This window comes from Medicago sativa, chromosome 3, assembly GCF_051527215.1.
Source record: "Medicago sativa cultivar Bolivia chromosome 3, Bolivia_mono, whole genome shotgun sequence".
NCBI classification, from domain to species: Eukaryota; Viridiplantae; Streptophyta; class Magnoliopsida; order Fabales; family Fabaceae; genus Medicago; species Medicago sativa.
The window spans coordinates 76650847-76673282 of NC_140751.1; the positions used below are offsets into that span (position 1 = coordinate 76650847).

At 32.0% G+C, this 22436-nt stretch overlaps 2 protein-coding genes and 1 long non-coding RNA gene across 3 annotated transcripts; all 3 read left to right on the plus strand.

The window, feature by feature from the left end:
- Nucleotides 1-2200: 2200 nt before the first annotated feature.
- Nucleotides 2201-5130, plus strand: LOC146940348 (uncharacterized). The gene is made up of 5 exons (XM_085754019.1): nucleotides 2201-2437; nucleotides 2668-2744; nucleotides 2939-3072; nucleotides 3656-4078; nucleotides 4448-5130. Exons 2-5 carry the CDS (start codon nucleotides 2718-2720, stop codon nucleotides 4860-4862), a joined length of 999 nt encoding a protein of 332 aa, XP_085610145.1. The 5' UTR covers nucleotides 2201-2437; nucleotides 2668-2717; the 3' UTR covers nucleotides 4863-5130.
- Nucleotides 5131-6528: 1398 nt separating this feature from the next.
- Nucleotides 6529-11139, plus strand: LOC146940349 (uncharacterized). The gene is made up of 5 exons (XM_085754020.1): nucleotides 6529-6756; nucleotides 7955-8021; nucleotides 8593-9009; nucleotides 9959-10302; nucleotides 10562-11139. Exons 1-5 carry the CDS (start codon nucleotides 6670-6672, stop codon nucleotides 10775-10777), a joined length of 1131 nt encoding a protein of 376 aa, XP_085610146.1. The 5' UTR covers nucleotides 6529-6669; the 3' UTR covers nucleotides 10778-11139.
- Nucleotides 11140-13490: 2351 nt separating this feature from the next.
- On the plus strand, nucleotides 13491-13816 carry LOC146940350 (uncharacterized). Its single transcript, XR_015033491.1, has 2 exons — nucleotides 13491-13672; nucleotides 13782-13816. It is a non-coding gene; the product is annotated as an uncharacterized LOC146940350 (long non-coding RNA).
- The last annotated feature ends 8620 nt before the right edge of the window (nucleotides 13817-22436 follow it).

A 22436-nucleotide genomic window follows, 5' to 3' on the forward strand; every position in this document is an offset into this window, starting at 1 on the left:
TATCAAGATTATTGAAAGGAATCCCACCCTTACCTTAATTCAGCAAATTCTACAGCAAAAACGGTTGGATTCTCTCTTCCTAGCTCTTCTCCTAGCCTTCTCTTGGTTCTTCTCCTCTTTCTCTCAAAACCCACCTTTTCTCAATTGTACGTGAAATGTTTCTTTCTGACTTTCTTTCTATTCTATTTCCCAATAAACATAACCTCTCCTTTATTTTTCTTAACTCCCTTAAACTAACATAATTACTAATTAACTCCCATTAACCAAAATATTAATATTTTACTCCTATTTTTATTTCTCCTAATGTTTCCACAAATAATAAAGCCATATTCATTTAAATAATATACAACTCCCTAAATCATATAATAAAATAGCATCACACCATATATCAAATAAAATCACCAAAAACACATATTTCACATAAAATCATCTATTTAACAAATAAAATCATATAAAAATACTCACACATCTACTAAAATATTAGAATAAAAATGGGGCGTTACATATGAATGCTTGAAATGCATGATTGGTTTGTAGTTTGACAGAGAAGTTTCACAGAGGTAGACAAAGCATTGGAAGATTGGGCACGTAGTGGCTCGTGCTGCAACATTTTCACATAGAAATCCTCTTTGGAGAGATCGTCGTTGAGACGTATCAAGACCATGGCTGAGGGCAATAAAACTTGTAGAGGAGGGACCCTTGGAAGATTCTTTGATACAGGTCGCCGTTGTTAGGCGTGTCAGTGCTGGGTAAACATTGGATGTTCGTATCTGTGGTCAACGCTTTTCAATATTTCATTCTTTCATTCTTTCATTTTTCAATCCCATTTTTGCCTGAACCGCCCTTTCGATTGTTTATTAGGGCTAAGACGTAATTAGTTTTGAGAAAAATTGTTTAAATGTTATCTATTAATACTAATGATGTTATACATTAATAAATTTATAACATATACCTCATCACCACATTTGCACACAAACATATTTGTATATATATTCTCTTTTTTCTTCCATGAGGCGTTAATGACTAAAGTTGGATCTTATAACATTTTGGTCGAGTAGTATATATAGTGGTTAGAAATTCTTTTTTAAAAAGAATAAATGGGATATCCGGAGTTCGGACCTCAACCTCTACATATATTATATATATATATATATAATATTTCTATCATCTGAGCTAAATTCACGGGACGTATCTTATAACCTTAATAACATTGATAAATGATCGTTAATGTCAATTTAATAATAATGTCACTCCTTTTCATTTAAAAATAATTACTATTTCCAAAATCACTATGAATTTTTGCTTAATATTTTTAAGAATAAGTATTACACTTAACAATTTATTTTTGGATTAAATAAGTTTTTCGTCCCTATAAATATAGCGAATTTTGATTTTAGTCCCTAAAAAATAAAATGAGATGTTTTCATCCTCACAATTTTTTTTGTTTTATTTTTGGTCCCTAATGGATATAATTTTGACATTTTTGAACATAATATAAATATAAAAATGTTAAACATAATAAACGGACATAATATGGATACATATTGACCATAAAAGAGTTATAATCTTGACATTTATATGAATATAAATCGGAAATTAAGGACCAAAAACAAAATAAAAAAATTTGTGAGGATGAAAACATTCTATTTTATTTTTTAAGGACTAAAATTAAAATTCGCTATATTTTTTTTTGTCAAGTAGTCTAGTGGCTAGAGCTCACACATTTTAAACATGGAGAAGTGGGGTATCTGAGATTCGTACCCCGTCTCTGCATAAAATATGCAATATCCCTACCAATTGAACTAAACTCACAGGGATACCATTCGCTATATTATAAGGACGAAAAACTTATTTAACCTTTATGTTTTTTCTACAAAAGTATTTTTATATAGTAAATGAGTTTTCTACATAAATCTTTTTTTTGTTTTCGACAAAAAAGTTATTTTAAAAAATGATATTCCCAAAGAGAAATTACATTTGTCCAACTATTGTGACAATTTTTCTATCATACTCACATCATGCACTTATTTTGTCTTCTTTTTTCTATTGTTTTTCACCGATAAAAAAAAGTTGTCTTAATTGGTTATTCAAATATTATTACTCTACCATTTAAAAAAAAAAATTGACAAAAAATTTTAAATTTTTAAAAAATAATAATAATACAAAAAAAGTACATTAGTTAGTGAATATAATTATTTAGTTAGTCGAAAAATAGTAGGAGGAGATGATGCAAGCGCCAGGTGTCTTACCATATCGCTTCTGTCTATCATCTTCTTCTTCTTCTTCATTTATGTTATGTTAGGGTTCTTCCCAATTTCAATTTCCTTTCAAAATCCTTTCCTTTTTTTCTTCCTTCCATTCTTGACATTCATCATTATCAAGTTCAACAATTTTGCTTCTCAACTTCAATTCCTCTTATTGGACACGGTTTCACCGCGTAATTCTCTCTTTTCCTTTTCAATTTTCATTCTCATTTTGCGCATTTTATTTTTCTGAATAAACTTGTTGTTACTCTTCTCAATACCACTTTCTCAAATGCCTTTATCCTTTTTCAGTTAATTCATTTTCTGTAAGTCGGTGATTACATAAATTATCCATTTGTGCTATTTTTCTAGCTTTAGCTTAATGTTTTAGTAATAAACTGAATTGTTACTGATTTCTGAATAGGTCCTATTGATTGAGTGGATTTGGATAAAGTTTAAAGGCGGTTTAATAAAATGGCCTTTGTAGCACATCAACCTCAGGTATATTTACTTCTTCAAGTATTATTAAACTTAATTTAATTTTGATCTTTCCATTGCTATATAATTTTATGACTATTACTTAATGTTATAGATTTTGATTTTGCAATCACAACTATCTATGTTCGTATATCTAGTGCTTGGTTATATGATTTTGCAACCATTACTTCATAGATGATTTGTTTTCTTGTCGTCAGGGTTTGTATGTGACATCTTCCACAAGGCATTTGTCATGGAGCAAAAGGATGAAATTGAAGCAGTGTTTGACAAAACATCACATGATTGGAAGAACAGACTGGCATCACCTATTAAAGCAAAATATTTGTTTAAGGTATAGACATGTTTGTGTCCTTTTCGTGAAAAATTAGATACCGTGTTTGGTTTGGTGTCAGGGTCACTTCAAGTTCAAGAAGTTTAGTTTGAAATTGCCTATTAGTAAACATCAATGGTAGAAGTATCTTACAAATGGCCCAATGATAAGATTTACTGAGTTAGTATAGTCAAATTTAAATGCAATTCTAAGGTGCCTCCATGGACTAAGATAAATGAATTACAAGTCTTGATCGACCAAATATATCTATAGTACATTTGAATTAAGTATGTTTTTTCTCAAATGTTTAATTTCTTGTAGAATTGGAGGTTTGTATTATGCAAGGAAAATGAATTTTGGGGAGAGAAAAACAAAACCGTGCTTGTGAGCACTACTTGCATTAAATGTTTGATGAAGTGTTTATGCGCTTTCTCTTTTTTGTTTTAAATATCAATATTATAATTCATATTCATCGATTTCGATATTCAATTAATTTCTTCAGTTCCATTCCCTGGTGATTGTTGCTAATGCAGGAACATGCATGAATTGAATGCTCATGACCTTGTATTTGTCTTCTTATAAAGGGTTTATTTATTGTTTCCAGTGTAGGGCCTCCTTGCTTTTGTGTTTCCAAGATCAAACCTTTGAGGATTTCATGCTTCAAAGGCAGAACTCAAAATGATAATTCAGGAAGCAGGGCTAATTGGTTGAGGGCACCTAAAACCTCTGTTGGACTTGAGGAGAGTGGGGACACTCACAACGTGCCATTCTCGTATGCATCTGAAGCAGGTGATAACCTTGCAACATCATCTGCTTTTCATGGACTCTTCAAAAAATGGCTGAAAATGTTGCGCACACAATCATCATGTCATGAAGTAGAGGGAATTTTTGGAAGACCGACGACTTCCACAGTTTTACCTGAAACTCTACAAATGACTCATAGTAAGGATGGAAGTGAGGTTTTGAAGCTGGCATTGTCCCATTTTCTGGCCCTGGATGCCGCAATAACGATACCTTTGTTGATATTGTAAGTATAATGAAATTTTTCTCTCAGCATGTTATAATATATTTGTGAAAGGAAGACGCGTGCACCTTTTTCAATACCATATACATGTTTTGTTATTCAGACTAAGTTAATTCATGTCTACTCGTCAATTGTCTGATTTAATTTCATCATGCTTCAACTTCGATATTTTGGTCGTAGCAAACTTTAGGTTGGAATTTAAGGAAAATAAAATGAAGGGGGAGTGGATGACTTGCTTACTGCCCAGTCAATATATTATGTAACTAGCTTCTGCATCATTGTTCAACTTTTCTTGCATCATTTTAAATAATGCCTAATACATTGATTGCACAATAATACTTTTATGTCCCTAATTTTATCTTCCATCTGCAGTGTTCCTCTGTACCTGGCTGTTAATGTAAAATATGGTGCTGAAGTTTCAAAGGAACTAACTCCATTATGGGTTTTTGGGCCACTAATTGTGGCTTTACACATCATTATAATCCGTGGTCTGTGTGCACTCTATGCCTCAAGCTTCAATCGGACTGTCAAAATACTTAGGAAAGTACCTTCTTGGTGCATTTTGGCAAACTACTACATTTTTGGCGGCGGGCTCAAAGAAAAAATTGCAGTCTATCTTTTGCGGCCTATATCGAGCTTAAAAGACATTGATTATATACAGCTAACAAGAAGAATATTGAAAGTATTGAAGGAATGGTTAACGGACAAGTATCTTGATTATGTGGAATCAATATGGCCATATTATTGTCGGGCAATCAGATTTTTGAAGACATCTAATCTTATTTAAGATTGAATGTATTCTTAAAGGTAGTCTTCAGAAACGTTAAAGGGGGTTTGATTGGAGGTGATATTCTATAGCATAGAAATTTTCCAACGAGATCTGGCCAATCCCATTTTATGGTGCTGGGGTTTTGAGCAAGTTAATGATAATGAGGAAATAAGTTCCTAATTCATGTTGAATTTATATTGTTCTTAGATTAGGTTGTAATTGATTTTTGTCATTGAATGGCTGCTTATATTACAAGGTTCGATATGAGATTGGTTCCATTCTGCAACTGCTCATTCACTCATTTGTCATTGTCTGCCTGTCTGTCCCACCTCTCCCACTGTCCTGCATACACAAACTTTGTACCATCTATCATGTTGTTTGTTTAACCTGGGAAAAGAATTCATGAACAAACCTCTTTCTGGTTGAGGTGCGAATGGGCAAGGCTAGACTTAATGTTCATACATTGTCAACCATTACAATTGATCAAAGATGATTTCTAACTGAATGTTTTGTATGTTGTGGGTTTTATATTTGTCTCATTGAGTGTAACATTTGTCAGCCATAATCAGAAGAGTACATTGATTTGCATGGCAATGGCGATGCACTTTGTCGTCCAATTATCCCCAGACCTTTTGTATGGTGCGGTGGAGGTGCGGTGGAAATTGTAGATTGATCTATACCGATTCATAATGGATGATACATTTTGCAACTTCAATATTAATGTTCAACAAAATATTTACAAAAATTGAAATTGGTTCAATAATTGAAGATATTTGTTGTGTATCATGGAAAGAGTTCGTAATCTGTGTAGTTGTGGCTTGTGAGGTGGTGCATCCTCAAACATTGCGTGTGCCAAAAACCCTGATTATATGGTTTTCTGGCCAAAAAAAGTTTCAATATTTTTCATTAGAACTATTTTACCTATTCACTCTAAATAGCTTATTAGCTTTCATTATTATGTCACTTTATTGTATTGTAATTCTTTTTGAAAGCTGCAATAAAGAGAAAAAAAAAAACATGTTAATACGTTTACATTTTACTCGTTGCTTGTTGAACTCTAGATTGTTAGGATCTCTTTCTTCTGAGAATCAGAGGGTTAACACCACTAAATTATTAGGATTTTTTTTTTCTTGAGAATCAGAGGGATAATACCAAAAAAGAGAAAGAAAAAAAAAACTTTGAACGAAAATAAACTTATTGTATTATTGTATTACATTTTCCTTTCTCCTCTTATTTATATACACTCCTCTATTTTGATAATTAAATATTAGGAAAAATGATATTCCCTCTCTCTTGAGATGTTTGAATTACACTATGCTACATAGAAAATTAAATATGTGGTACATTTTAACCTGTTTTAATTAATTTATTTTATATAATAACAATTAACTTTAACTCAGAACCATTTAAGAAATCTGTTTTCTTTATATAATTAAGAACTTTTTTCTAGTTTTTTTTTTTGTCCAAAAAAACTTCAAATGTGAATGATAATTAACTTTAAATATTTTATTATTAATTTATTCTATGATTCTATAATATAAAATTAAAAAAATAATGTTAATCAGCTTATTTTATCAATTTTAAAAATGTTTAGATAAGAAGATACTCGGTTTACAAATAAAAAAATTTAAATTTATTATTAATTAATATAATATATGTTGGTAAATGCCGGGCGGGCCAGGGCAGGTTTTTTGCCTTGCGAAGAAAACAGTGAAGACGGAGGCTGTTTGTTTGCGTAGCAGCGATTATTCAATTTCGGCGTTAATTCAACTTGTTTGCTTCTTCTTCTTCTTTCAGAACGGAACCACCATTATTATACATAGTTATGGCAAATACTACAAATAATAGTTGTAGTAGTTCCTCTTTTCCATGTTTACCTCATTCTCCTTTTCAACGTTCTTCTCCCCACCAGGTACCTACCTACCTTTCTTCTCTTCTATTATCATTATCAATTTCAATTCAATTTCTGCTGTTTACTTAGGTCGCAAAAATACTCAATTTCACCCTCGTTTTTTTTTTTTTTTGTTAATTGGTTTTTGTTTATGTTACGTACAAATCATGCCACAACCACTTGTGTCATATTGGTGGATTGATGCATATGCTTAAATTAAAAAATAAAATAAAAAATCTATAGAACCATATGTGTAAATCATCGAATTCAAGAGGGGTGGTTGAAATGAAGAAGAGCCTCCCGTGTTTTATGTGATACTAAAGTATCCCTCAAGTTTGAAGGAATTTTTTTATCGAACAACTGGAAGACAGGAATGAATGTTGAGCGGTGAAAAACCAACATAAGAGTAAAATAAGCATAGTTGAGATGAGGATATTGTGTTGGATGTGTGGTAAAACTAGATTCGATAGGATAAGAAATGACAACATTAGAGAGAGTTGAGTTAGCACATATAGTAGAAAAGATGGTGGGAATCAGGCTTAGGTGCTTTGGGCATTTGGAGAGAAGAGATGTAGATTTTGTGGTAAGAATAGTATATCAGATGGAGGGTACTCGATCGCTAGAGACAAAGGAAAAACTTGAAAAACGATAAGAGAAATATGGTTTTTGACATAATACTATGGTGTAATTTGATCCATGTAACTGACCCCACTTAGTGGGATAAAGCTTGGTTGGTGTTGGTGTTGTTCTACTGTGATCAATGAACAATGTCTAACAAACGTGTCAAGTGAAAACAAATCAGGAATATGTTTTATTTTCTCTTGCTCAAAGCCTTGAATTAAATTGAATCTCATACGATCTGGAATTTTTCTTATTTGTATTCATCATTTTTATGAAAATAGTCTAGGGCCTATACAGTTCAATTTTTATCAGTCAGTTAATGATACAGTTAACACATGTTAAATGCCAATTAATGACTATATGCATAATTGTTTTTCCCGAAAACTGATGATGCTACACATGACTTGTACTATAATTTTTTCTATTTTCTGTGAAATTGAACTTCCAATGAACCAATTTATTTGAATTTTCCATTTGAGTAATAACTCTAGGATTAAGTCCATATTATACTGCTACTCAAAATTGTTTGGCGTTGTATCTTTGAGTATAGCTTTATTTACTTTTCCTCTTACATGCTTTCTTTTCATTTAATATTCAGTTGAGCTTTTCACGACGGTTGTTTGTCAACCAAATAAATGGTTCTCGGCTACGGATATCCACTAAAGGTAGCTTGCTTATTTATTGGTTGGTCCACATTCTGCATTAAGCTTCCAACTCAATTGCGCATATCTTCAAAAGATGTACCAAGATTGATATGAATGATTACTTGCACATTTCTTCTATAAATCTGTTGTAAAAATTTGGAAATATTTTAGCGTAACTTGCAACCTACACCTTTGAATTCTGGCCTGTATGTGGATTAGGCATTAGGGGCTATTGACCGCTGAACATCACACCTTGTCAGAATAAAATCCTTCGTTAAAATAATCATGAATTATGGTAATGTTTGAACGTTAAAATACTGAACGATAGCTTTTAAGATTAGGACGCATTTGCAATTTCCCCACTATTTCTGTTGTTGTAATATGACAGTTCCATAAATGTATAATCATTTGCTTGATGGAGGTTGTTTTTGCATAACGTGTGAAGTTCACAGTGGTCATAGCACAATTCAAATCTTAAGGGTTTGTCTGCGCATGGATCCAAGTTGAAGGGTGTAAGTTGCAGTTTGCCCAATATTTTATATGCACTCCCTTGGATATGTCTTTGTTAACATTGTGTTTTTTTTTGTATTAGTATCATGGTTAGACAAATCATGCCAGTTTAAGTTTATAAACGGAAGGCCACAGTTTAAAGGAAGGTTCCAGAAACAACAAAATGCTCTTTTTGTTGTCTCTGAGGATCAGTCACAAAACAATGAGCTCGAAATACCTGCTCCAGTGCCAGAAAACGACAATAATATTGCTCAAGACATCTCTCCTGCTAGCAACCCATCTTTTCATTTATCAGGGAGTGATGGAAAACCAGGTTTCATATCATTTTATAACCGCCCATACAGAAGAGATAGTGAGATTCTTTTATTGAATTCAGAGAGGAGTCAAAACAGCATACTGTGGTTTGTGGGCCCTGCAGTCCTTGTGGCTTCTTTCATTTTTCCTTCACTCTATTTGCGTAAATTGCTTTCAATCATTTTTGAGGACTCATTGTTAACAGGTAACTTTTCTTCGGAATAATTAACTATTTTGGTTGTTCGTTTTAAGTATTTGGTGCTATATTCCCTTGTCTGCTACAATGTGCACAACTTACTATTTATTAGAATACACAGAATACACCCACTAGTTTTTGTGAAGGAGTATTTTAGCAACATGCACCTTAGAGGTATTTAACAAATTTTTAGTCAACACTTGCTAACATACATACTCCTAAAAAATGCGATAGTATATTCTAGCAAATGCATATAGGAGCTGTTTACTTAAACCCACTTATTTTTCTAGGAGTATTTTAGTAACATGTATTTAACCATTTTTTTAGTTATAACTTGTGAAAATACTCCTAAAAAGCTAGTTAGTGTACAATTGCAAATCCCTTTATTGTTTTCTGCAATACGGGTGCACTCCTTGGTAAGTTAGTAGCATCTTCTTTTATCTGTATTGACTAAGCATCTGATGATGAAAACCTGTGGAGAAAAGAGAAATTGAATGTGTTTGGGACTATTGTTAGGCGATGATGCCAGGGAAAACATCTCACATGTTCATAATTTGGATACGGCGCTCATTGGTTGACTTGGAACTATTTGTTTCTTCACAAAATGGATGACTTCAATCATTGGATCATTGGGCAGAAATGGTGATTGATTTATACTGATACATAATGGATGATAAATTCTCCAACTTAAATACCATTGTTCAACAAAACATTTACAAAAATTTGAATTGGATTAGTAATTTAAGATATTTGTTGAGTTTCATGGGAAGAGTTTGTAATTAGCGTAATTATGCTAGGACATTGGTAGTTGTGACTTGTGAGATTATATATCCTCAAACACAGAAATTTTCAATTCCTTGCTCTACATAATAATTTTATAATGATTTCTTTCTTAGCTCTCAATTGTGTTGTCTTCTTTGAACCCAAACTCTAAAGTATCTTCTTTGTTCATCTCCAGATTTCCTCATATTATTCTTCACAGAAGCAATTTTCTATGGTGGTGTTGCTGTATTTCTTTTTCTGCTTGACCATTTACGGAGACCCATACAATTAGACACTGCAACAAAAAATACTGATACACTGCCCCCTCAACTGGGACAGAAAATCTCTTCTGTTGCTACTCTGGTACTTAGTCTTGTAATTCCCATGGTCACTATGGGTTTGGTCTGGCCATGGACTGGCCCTGCAGCCTCCGCAACTCTTGCTCCGTACCTGGTTGGTATAGTCGTCCAATTTGCGTTTGAGCAGTATGCAAGATATCGGAAGTCACCTTCATGGTCTGCAATTCCATTAATCTTTCAAGTAAGAACAATCCAATCCTCAGTTTGTCTTCCTGGTGAAATGAATGAATATAATAAAGTAGATTTATCCAGTTTTACCTAATTGGTTGTCAAAATTCATATTTTGATAATCTGAGCTTATAAATTGTTATATTTTAATTCTGCTTGGTTCTCTATCTTTTCTTGGATTGATTCTCGGATTGAATAAACTAAAACATTTCAAATACTTCTGTGATAACTTTTTTCAAATTTCATATAACAAATTAAGTTGTTATTTACAGGTGTATAGGCTGCACCAACTAAATAGAGCAGCACAACTGGTGACAGCTTTATCATTCACAGTTAGAGGAGCTGAGTTGACTTCACATAACATGGCTATAAACAGCTCTTTGGGTACCCTTCTAAATGTCCTACAATTCCTTGGTGTGATTTGCATCTGGTCCCTGTCAAGCTTCCTCATGAGATTTATACCTTCTGCTTCCAACCCGATGCAGTGAAGTCCAGAATTTCTTGTGAAGTTCGTTAACAATGTCATCTTACATATCAAAGCACCCCCTACTTCATCTTTGGGCAGAATATGTAAATGTACTCTGGATATTTTTGGGTGTAACCTCTTTAACTCTAATTGGACATTTACTAAATCTTCTGACACGTTTAGATTATAAAGGATGTTTTCAGGAATTTGTAATTGAGGATTTTGGATACTGAAGAAGCAAATGGAGGAGTATATGTGTTCTACTTCTGCATGTGACATGCGTGTGTTCTGAATGATGTGCTTGTTTTTCTTAAGTATATGCTCAGAATTAAGGGGATCAATCCCCTTGTTTATGGGGTCCAAGTCCCTAACCATTTGACCCTATTTATTGTTGGTTGGATTCAAATTATACTTGGTAAAAGAATTTATTTTCTTAGGCTTTTTCTTTCTGACCTTGTGAGCCTTTGATGTTAGATTCACTTGAAAAAAATCAATAAAAAATGAGTTTAATTTATATAAATAGTATGTATTGCCACGTTATTTAACAAATTTGACAATCATGTGAATATTAGTCATGTGTTTTTGAGTAATTAAATTATATATGTACAAAACTTGTTTAAACTAACAATGTATAATTAACTAGTATTGAACCCATGTGATGCACGGTAAAATATATATAGCAAATAGTCACTTTAGTCCTTGGCTCTGCACCTCGCTGTCACATAGGTCTCTGACTCAGGATTAAATACAAACAAGTCCCTCACTCTACACTTCCGTTATCACTTTAGTCCCTGCCGTTAAAAAAAATCTGTTAAGTGACGATGTGGCACGCTGACAAGGAGTATGACGTGTCACAGGGACTAAAGTGAAAGTAAAAAAATGGTCACTTTGGTCCCTGAATCGAAAATCAATATCCTCAACTGTTAGATCCTTGACTGTGTATACTTACTGTCAGTTAGGTCCCTGAATCGAAAATCAATATCCTCAATTTACTGTTAGGTCCCTGACTGTGTATACTTACTGTCAGTCAGGTCCCTGATAGTAAACACGAACTTAGGGGTCAAAATCCAAATGCACGTCTGAATGAACTACAAATGCTTACATCATTCATGCCAACTCCAAGGGGTCCGAGGCCAACTATGTGATGTTTGTTAGTTTATTTATGTACCGAAATTGCTAAATTATAAGCACAACTGTGGTGCGATATTTTGTTTAATATTTTGCTGAATCATTATGTAATGACTTGTTGAATTATATGCCCAAATATGGTGCAATCTTTTAATTATGCTATGGTTGACATTAATGACTTAATAGTTATGTTATGGAAACATTTGTTATTAAACTATGGAATCATTTTTATAAGTGTTATAATAATATTTTGATATTATGTCAAAAAAAATAATATTTTGATCTTTAGCACAAATACCTTAGTGTTGAGTAAGTAGCATGTTAAACTAACAACTTGCCAAGGATCTTAGTGAAATTTCGTGTTTAATGTCAGGGACCTAACTGATAGTAAGTACACAGGGACCTAACAGTAAATTGAGGATATTGGTTTTCGATTCAGGGACCTAACTGACAGTAAGTATACACAGTCAGGGATCTAACAGTAAATTGAGGATATTGATTTTCGATTCAGGGACCAAAGTGACCATTTTTTACTTTCACTTTAGTCCCTGTGACACGTCATACTCCTTGTCAGCGTGCCACATCATCACTTAACAGATTTTTTTAACGGCAGGGACTAAAGTGATAACGGAAGTGTAGAGTCAGGGACTTGTTTGTATTTAATCCTGAGTCAGGGACCTATGTGACAGCGAGGTGCAAAGTCAGGGACTAAAGTGACTATTTTCTCAAATATATATAAACAAATATGTTTACTATTGATTATTATATTAACTTTATTGGCAAGGTATTATATTCTAAATAAATACTATATTACTACAGTTTATGTCATTCATGATAAAATTTTATTATGATTCTTTTGTATAAATTACTCTGTAATATATATAATATAACTATTTTTCCATTGTTTGATAAATTACATTCATCTACTATGAGGTTTCTTTAAATAACACACATACCCCCTTAGTGGCGGAGCTACACCAGGACTGGGGTAGGCCATGGCCTACCCATTTATTCTGTGAAAATACCATAATACCTCTGAGGTAATTTTAATATTACTACCATATGCCACTAGCCAACTATACCACTTTCACTCCAATTTTTCCTCTAGAACGTGAAACTGGGAAAGAAAAGAAACGTGTTTTCTCTTCTCCCTTGCATCATAACACAACATCAGTACATCACCCACCACCACCCTCACCAACCGCCACCGGTAATCCCACCACCGACACCCACCGCCACCGACATCTACTCTCTCTGCATCCATCTCCAGAATCAAAGTTTCATTGATCTCAATCTCTCTACAAACCCTAAAAATGTAAGTGTATCTCTGAATTTGATTCTTCATCTGTTAGTAATGATAGTGCTTCAATTTCTTTTTGTTTGTTAATGAATTTGATTTTTGATTTGGTTTTCAATTTCAATTTTTACATAACCCTAATCAAAACAAAAGGGGATTTTTTATTTTTTATTTTTGTAAAGAGTTCGGATGGGAAGGACAAGAGGAACTTTAATCCTGAAGCGTAATATATAGCTTCCTTAGCATCTTTATCTTTACCCATTAAAATTATCAAGTCTGTAATGTATGACTCTTCCGGTTTCTACCGCCACAACTGAAAGATCTTTTTCAGCAATGAAAATTATCAAGTCTAAGTTGAGAAACAAGATGGGACATGGGTATCTAGCACTTAGCATGACAGTTTATATTGAAAGGGAGATTAGCGCATGTATTAGTTCCGAATCAATTATTGATGATTTCAAGGCACTCGGAAAGCGTAAAGTGCATCTTTAGGTATGTAATGAACGACTTTATTATATTATGTAGTTTAAATTTTGAATGATCTATTTTTGGTTTATTACGACTTAAATGCGTTGTGTTTAATATGATTTATATATTTTAGTTTATTTTGATGGCGAGATGGCGGCCACCCCAAAATTTTTTGTCTAACTCCGCCACTGTACCCCCTAGTTTTAAAAATATACTCACCTCCCCTCTAAGCTAACTCTGTTAGCCTAAAATGTTGATTATTTCTTCTTAACAACTCTGATTTATTCCATTACAACAAAATTCCAATACAATATGTAATCTTTGTCTACCGTGTAATTTACGGGGGGTGTATTGGATTAGGATTTTAAAAGACTATTTTAATAAAAAAAGTCTTTAAGATTTTAAAAGACTGTGTGAGATTGTATTGATTCTGTGAGATTTTAAAAGACTTTTTATGTAAAAGACTTTATACACTCAAGATTTTAATGGATTTATCACACTGACTTTTAAGGATTTCAAAGGATTTTATGGGATTTTAAAATTTTAAAGGATTCAATGAATTTTAGGGGAAAAAAGAACAAACTTACAAGCGTGAATGATAAAAATAATGAACAAATAAATTCTAGCGTTTGAATAAAGAAAAATAAAACCAATAAAAAATTCTTTTACTATTGATTTTAAAATTTTAAGGATTTTATAAGATTTTAAGGGAATAAAACACACTCTTAACACATTATTCTCCATACACATTTTTTATTTGTTAAAAATGTTATTCCCACAAAATTCAATTGTACGTATTTAAAATTATGACAGCCCTTACAAATCTTTCAAAAAAATATATTGTGTCAGCCCTCATTTTGTGTTTGAAATTAGAGAAGTCGTTTGAGTTTTTCTAAGAGAGGTGAGAGAGAGAGAAGAGAGGAGGGAGAAGGAGGGAGGGAGGGAGAGAGAGAGAGAGAGAGAGAGAGAGAGAGAGAGAGAGAGAGAGAGAGAGAGAGAGAGAGAGAGAATGGAGAGATAGAGAGACGAAGAGAGAAAGGAGAGAGGGGGGAGGGGAGAGAGAGAGAGAAGGGAGAAGAAAGAGATAGTAACTTTTAAATGAAAAACAATCTCAAGAAATCTCATCTTTTCATGAAAGACTTTTTCTTGTTAAAATCACACTACAAAATCCCACAAAATCCATCAAAATCCAATTTATTAAACAATCCTTCGAAATTTGAATGATTTTGAATACCATGAGACTTTTTTTAAGTGATGAAAAGTCTTGATTGAATACCTCAAGACTTTTTTAAAATGACAAAGAGTCTTGATTGAATACCACAAGACTTTTTTTAAGTTGCAAAAAGTCTTGATTGAATACCACAAGACTTTTTCATAATTAAAAAGTCTTTTAAAATCCCATAGAATCCTAATCCAATACATCCCCCTACATCTCCATCGCCAATATCCCTACATCCTACCGCTAGAGGATGCGTGTTACCGTGGTTAACTTCGAATCGAGTTCACCGTCATCCTTTTTGATGGGTTGAATCCCTCTCAGTTGGAATCGATGACAGGGAGTAGTAGTAATACCGATGATGTTAATGATGCTAGTGAATGAAGTAATTTTATTGATTCAGTTGAACTTGAAATTGAAAATGGAGAGAAATAATTTCCAGCACACAAATAAAGGAGGTCAATGTTTATTTTTAATTTGATGCGTTCTAATAAAAAAAAATATATATGCAATATAATCCGCACACGTTATGTTGAATAACTTTTATTTTTGGAATTTATTGAGAAGTGCAAATGAACTTTTTTATTTTATTTTTACAAAAAATTGGTAGCAATTGAGAAGCCAAATTAAAATGATAAAATTAAGGGAATATTAAACATATATCCCCTTTATATATAAGTATTGATTAAACAAAGACATGTAAATAATTTTTATCATTGACAATAATTTACGTATTACCATACTACAAATATTAGTAGAATTAACATTTTTTGACAAAATGTAAGATGCATTAGTTGAGTAAATATCATACGTTAATATATGAAGAACATAATCCCCGTAAGCATAACTCAATTGACATGGACAATACATTGTTATATTTAAGAGTTGTGATTGGAACCCCGAACAACCCAATTATTCACTTTAAAAAGTGAATTATAGCCACTAAACTACTCGACTAATATACATACATATATACATTATACAATATGGAACATAGGTTAAGTCTTTTTTTCCCTAGAAACAATATTAGGCCAAGTCTTTTTATTTTTTGATACCAACCATCATGTCTTGTCTACAATTTTCTACAACTTAACTAATCAAGTCAAGTCTACGATTTTTATATTAAGAAAATATCAGGTCAATGTTATTTTGTCATAACCCTCCGGTTCTCAGTGAAAGAGGACATAAAAGAGCTTTCAGAGATAATGAATTTTGATCAAGGATTATATAACCACGATTCAAACCCAGGTTATGCCAAACAATTCTTTATTAATTCAAACTCATTAACCATGTAATTTTAACTATTCAATTAAGTTAAATCTAATATATACTTTATCCTTACAATTTTCTATTTTTATTGCTTAAATTGTTTTACTTTCTGTTAAGTTTCCTTGTCAAAAAATTTACATGGTCAACATACAACGCACAATCATCACATAAAGCCAACTTTACAATTTTACACACAAAAATCCACCAAGTAAATTTTTCCGTCATAATCCATCGGTTTTCGTAGAAAGAAAATCAGATAACTTAGAGTTCCGTCGAAAATTTAATTGAGTTTGATTAAAGACTATACAACCAAAACTCAAATTCAGTTATCCTAGGCATGGCAACAAAACCCATGCCCATGGGTACCAGCCCAAACCAACCCCGATTTGACTGGTTTTGGGTATGGGTTTGGGTTTTCCCCGGTTTCAAAATACGGGTACGGTACGGGTAACAGGGATATATGTACCCACCCCGAACCCATACCCAAACCCTTACCGAATGTAGAAATGTCATATTTTTGTTTTTGTTGAGGGGGTTGATAATGATATGCCATGTTATTTGGTTTGATAATTGTCATGATATAAGAACTTTCACTGATAATTAAAGGAGAAACCGAATTATTCGCTAAGAAAATGTAAAAATGAGTGCAAATTGTTGGATAATGCATTACAACATTACTATTGAAGCTTAAAAAAACTCTTTTTATTAAAAAAAAATGATTTTCTACAGGGACGGGGGTGGGGTGGGAATACCCAAACCCATTGGGGACGAGGATGAGATTCAATTTCTCATCCCCGTTGGGTATGGGTAGAGTAATGGGTAAGTATATGGGAGTAGGGGATGAGGATAGAGAAGGCAAAATCCGTCCCCACCCCGCCCCATTGCCATGTCTGGGTTATCCCAAACAATTCACATTGATTAAAACCTATTAATCATTTGATCTCAACCACATGGTTAAGTCAAATACAATACACACACGCACACAATTTTTACTTTTTATTAAATGTCATTTGTAAAAATTTATAATGTCAACAAACCCATAATCAATTTAGAAATAATATTAACTAGACTTTTGACCCGTGCGTCGCACGGGTTTTCTCGACTATAATAGAGACCAATAAATAATCTTTAACCCGTAAGATCATTGATATAGTAGAAAATATTTTCTTAAAAAAAAGTAAGAGGATAAGAATGAAATTGGTGTGCAATGCATTTTTTTAGATGGAATTTGTTGGGTTAAATAATTGCAAACCTAATAAAGCAAACGAGCGGGAAAAAATTAGGTTAAGTTGCTGCATACGTAACAAAATTAATAAATAAGGATTATTATGATTAAAGTCAAACATTTATTTTTTTTTTTATTCCTAAAATTGATAATCTTCGAAGGATGTCTGATTTTCGTCAGATTTCTTTACTTTGGTGCATATAAAGTTTTGGGGGGCTAGCCGTTGGTAGTGTTACTTTAGATTCTCAACAGCTTTTGTGAAGGGTAGACAAAAATCGATTTTTATTGTAATCGCTAATGACATGGTGGATGATGCAAAGAAGTATAAATTGAGCTTATTTTGTTTAAAATCGAATTTTAAAAGACTTGTAATTTTGTTGAGTGGAAGTATTTAGATATTGTGATGCTTAAGATAGAATTTTTAATAAGTAGTGTCAGAGGAACAGCGACTTCGATGATGGTCAATGGAAACCTGACTAAAAAAATTCAAAATAGAGAGGATTTCGGCAATGAGATCCAAGTTTTCCATTCCAGTTCCTTGTTGCGGCCGAATGTTTAAATGTTGTGTTGGATGCTTCTGTTAGTGTTGGCGGTGCTGATTTTGATTACCTCATTTCTCACTTACAATTTGTTTATGCTCTTTGAACTTATTTCATATTTAGAGGTTTTTAGTGCTAAATTATAAAGTTGAAGCTTTGAACTATCTGGATTTTAAATTGGGGATATTCTTGTCGGCTTTTGTATTGGAATCACTTGGTTGACAAAATCGTAAAGATATGAGTGGGAGAGTAAAATTTATCCACGGATAGTCATCTTAATATATCTTCTGTTGAATCCTTATTTACTTATTTTTTTTAGGTGGGAGTGAAGCTGTTTGTAAGGTTCATTGGATTATTTAGGATAAAGCATATTCTAATAAGAAGAGCAGTGGTCTTGAAGTTCAAACTATAGCAATAAAATATTTTTAACTACCTCAAAAATTATAGGAAATCTAAAAACTAACTATTTGTTTAACTTGCTCAATGATCCAATCAAGTATAAATTTGTCTCTAGTAATCAAATTAATTAAATATAATAATATTTTTATTCAAATTTTGATTATTTATAATTGCAAGATGCAAAATTACAATTCAATGAATAGCGTAAAAAAATTGTAGGAGTTCCCGAACCCCAAGAACTATAAAAGAGTTCTAAGAGCATCCACAATGGTGAGGTCTTCACCATTTAAGACCTTGTACCTAATAGGTACTCCCATTGTGGAAAAAAAAATTGGGAGTCTTAAAAGATCCAAGGTCTAACTTAAGACCCCCATTCTTAAATGGGCCCACATCACTTTTTATTAAAATAATCATTTTCATGGCCATTAAATAATATTTGTGGGACCCTATTAGACCTTTTGTTAGAGGATCTCCATTGGAGTGGTTGAGTACCTATTAAGTACTATTATTAAAAAATTATTAAAAAGTAATGTGTCCGTGTGGGACCCATTTAAGACCTCAAAGTTGAGGGTCTCCATTGTGGATGCTCTAAGGAACTAAAAACTCCTAATAATTTATATAAGCATTGCCAGAGGAATCCACTGACCCATATGTATTGAGCCTGTGATTAATCAAGTAAGCATGCTAAAGGGTTTAATGCAAATTGATTTTATTTTTTATTATTGGTAATTGTATGGTATACAGTGTAAATTGAAATTTACCACATACAAATCTATACATTAGGTTGTCCTTAGAAAATCTTATCCATTCAAATTTTAATCTTATCCATTCAAATTTTAATACCTACCACATTTGGTGTACACAAATTTAACAATTTTTGCCAAATTATAAGATGCACGGCTAGTGAATTGCCTTTAGATCAGGTTCTTCATACTTAGACTGAGAAAATATCATATCCAGTTTTATAGGTAAGTAACTAGATATAATTAAATCCTTAAAAAAAACTAAATACAATTAAAGAAAACGTTATTTCAAATAAACCTAAATAATAGCAGAAACAGATAATTGGGGCCATAAATCTAGCAAATCTCAAACTAATTTCCAGGAAAAACCGAGTGGGGTCTCTAGATTGGACCCTATGTTTTCGGCAAAGTGAAAAAACAACGAAATTACCAATTATAGAAAATAAAAAGTGATCCGTAAAGATTATAGAATATGCTTTTCTAGGTCATTTTCAACAAAAAATCATAGGTCAAATCTTAGCCTTTTTACTTAGCAAAGCAAAAAGGTACCCACGTAACAACGTAGCCAATTACGTGTTTTGTGCATATTCTTTTTCATGTAGTTGAAAACTAGTCAAACAGAATGCGATCTAAACAAAGATTAGAAAGAAAAAAAAAATGTACGCTTTCAATTTGAATGAGGTTAATGGAATCATGGAAGAACCAATCACATAAACCTCAAAATTAGTATTGAAGCAGCTTAAAACACACAAAAAAGGTGCTTAAAAACTTAGATTCAATTTGTGCAAAAGATGGCCGTCATACCCACTATATATGTCGCATGCGGATGGAATTTTGCAACTATAGATAAACATAATAATATATATGTAAAGCTCATACATTAGAAAGAAAAAAAAAAAACATTCAAAGACTTAAACCAGAAAACAAAAGAAAAGAAATAAAAAGCGAAAATAAGGGAGAAAGAATGCAGTGTAACAGATCTAAAAGACAGAAGGATAGGATGTGTGATGATAAGAGAAGAGAAGATGGGTTTTTATAGAGAGAGAAGGTGGCTACAATTAGGGCTACGTATTGCTGCCGCGGCACCGTTTGCATTGCAACTTGGTAATAGTTGGTTAGTTAGTTGGGTAGGGTTGTTGCCAACGGGTCGGGTAAGATTGCCAAAATAATTTTCTGTTATAAAATAATTTTATACATATCAAAAAAATATAAAATAATTTTATACATATCAAAAAAATAATTTTATATATTCAAATGGTATATAGTCAGTGATTTGATTGAATGCGTATATTAAAAAATTTATAAAATGTTAAATACTTATATGGTCTCAGTGTAAAATCATATGCATGTCCTTTTTGTTGTTTTAATTCTTTTTTGAATGAAACTTGTTTATAATATTAAGGGTTAAATAAGTTTATATCTTTAAAAAAAATTATTAAATTTTGTTTTTCGTCGCTATAAAAAAATGATATTTTTTCGTCCCTACAAAATTTTCGTATACACTGTTTTAGTCTTTGTTGTTAAGTTGATGTGTATTTTTTAATATATATATAATATTAAAAAAAGTTCCTCCGGAAAAAATGAGCTCAAAATTTAATTCGTAGTTTGAAATTTTTGGTAGTTTTATCTTGAACTTTTAAAATTTGAAAAATTCATATTTAATTCATCTCATGTTAAAATGTTCTAACTTTCTGAACAAAAACAAAACAAAATATACAAAAATTTAAAATTTTAAGGACAATTAAATAATTTTGAAATGAGTTAATACCTTAAATAGACCAGTAATTTGAGTGAGATCTGAAAATAATCTCCGTAAAAAAAATACGAATTTTACCTTGTGATTTTGGATTCTTCATATTTTAGCCCTTACTCTCTTAAAATAAAAATTTAGGCGACGTTTGAAAATATTCGCCATGTAAAAGGCCAAAAAAATAAGTTAATTAGGCGAAATCTGAAAATAAAGCTAGTAAAATCAAATTGATCATGAGTTGAGTTATATCTCATCCACGTTTTAAGACCAACACTAATGGTTAAAAGAGTAAAAAACACACACTTATGATACACAAAAAAATTAGAAGCAAATGAGTAATAACAAATCAAAATCTTAATTTGGACGATCAAACCAATTCCATATGACTAATAGTCGATAAAGCAAGATCTACAACTTTTAGCCTCAACCATCTATGAGGAAAAAAGATTTGATAGTCTTCGCCCATATCAACTATCATAAGTAATATAATCTCATCCAAAACTTCAATCATAATTTTTGTTCAAGAAAAGCTGACAAAGGGATACAATTGTGGAGCTTGGATGTTATTTTGGGGTGGGTCAAATAAACGTATTAGTCACACGCACACAAAATAAGTTTCTTTTGGATAAAGCTACTGTATGCTTCTTAAGGACATTGTTTAAGGAATCTTAAAAAGAAAATGTTATATTAAAAATTAAAAATACAAGTAAAATACTTATCAATGTCCTACATACACATTTTTCTTTGCAAAAATTAGCTATTTTTCTAAGATTGATCTCAATATATAATAATCCTTATTTATTAATTTTATTAGGTCTGCAGCAACTTAACCTAATAATTTCCCTCTAAAATGCTGCATTAGGTTAGCAACAATTTAACCTAACAAATTCCATCTAAAATGTAGCGTACCAATTTAACCTATCAAATTCCTTTTAAAATGCAGCAATCCCTAATATTTCTCCTCACTGATGAACTTTTCATTCCTATCATGTCGTTTGTATATATTTATTGTTTCTCTAGACTTTTTTTTGACAAGTTGTTGTACACTTATTTAATACGTTTAGAAACAGAATACCCTAATTTCCATGCAAACTCGGCTATATATAGCAAACCCTAAACCGTGTTTCTCTCCAAAAAAAAAAAAAACCCTAAACCGTGGTAAATTACAGAGACAGCAGAAGAATCATATCCTTATTTATTAATTTTATTTGGTCTGCAGCAACTTAACCTAATAATTTCTCTCTAAAATGCTGCATTAGGTTAGCAGCAATTTAACCTAACAAATTCCATCTAAAATGCAGCGCACCAATTTAACCTATCGAATTCCCTCTAAAATGCAACAATCCCTAATATTTCTCCTCACTGACGAGCTTTTCATTCCTATCATGTTGTGTCATCGTTTGTATATATCTATTGTTTCTCTAGACTTTTTTTTTTTGACAAGTTGTTGACACTTATTTAATACGTTTACAAACAGAATACCCTAATTTCCATGCAAACTCGGCTACCCTAATTTCCATGCAAACTCGACTATATATAGCAAACCCTAAACCGTGTTTATCTAAAAAAAAAAAAACTTAAATCGTGGTAAATTACACAAACAGCAGAAGAATCATATATTTTGATATATAGAAATTAGAAATATAT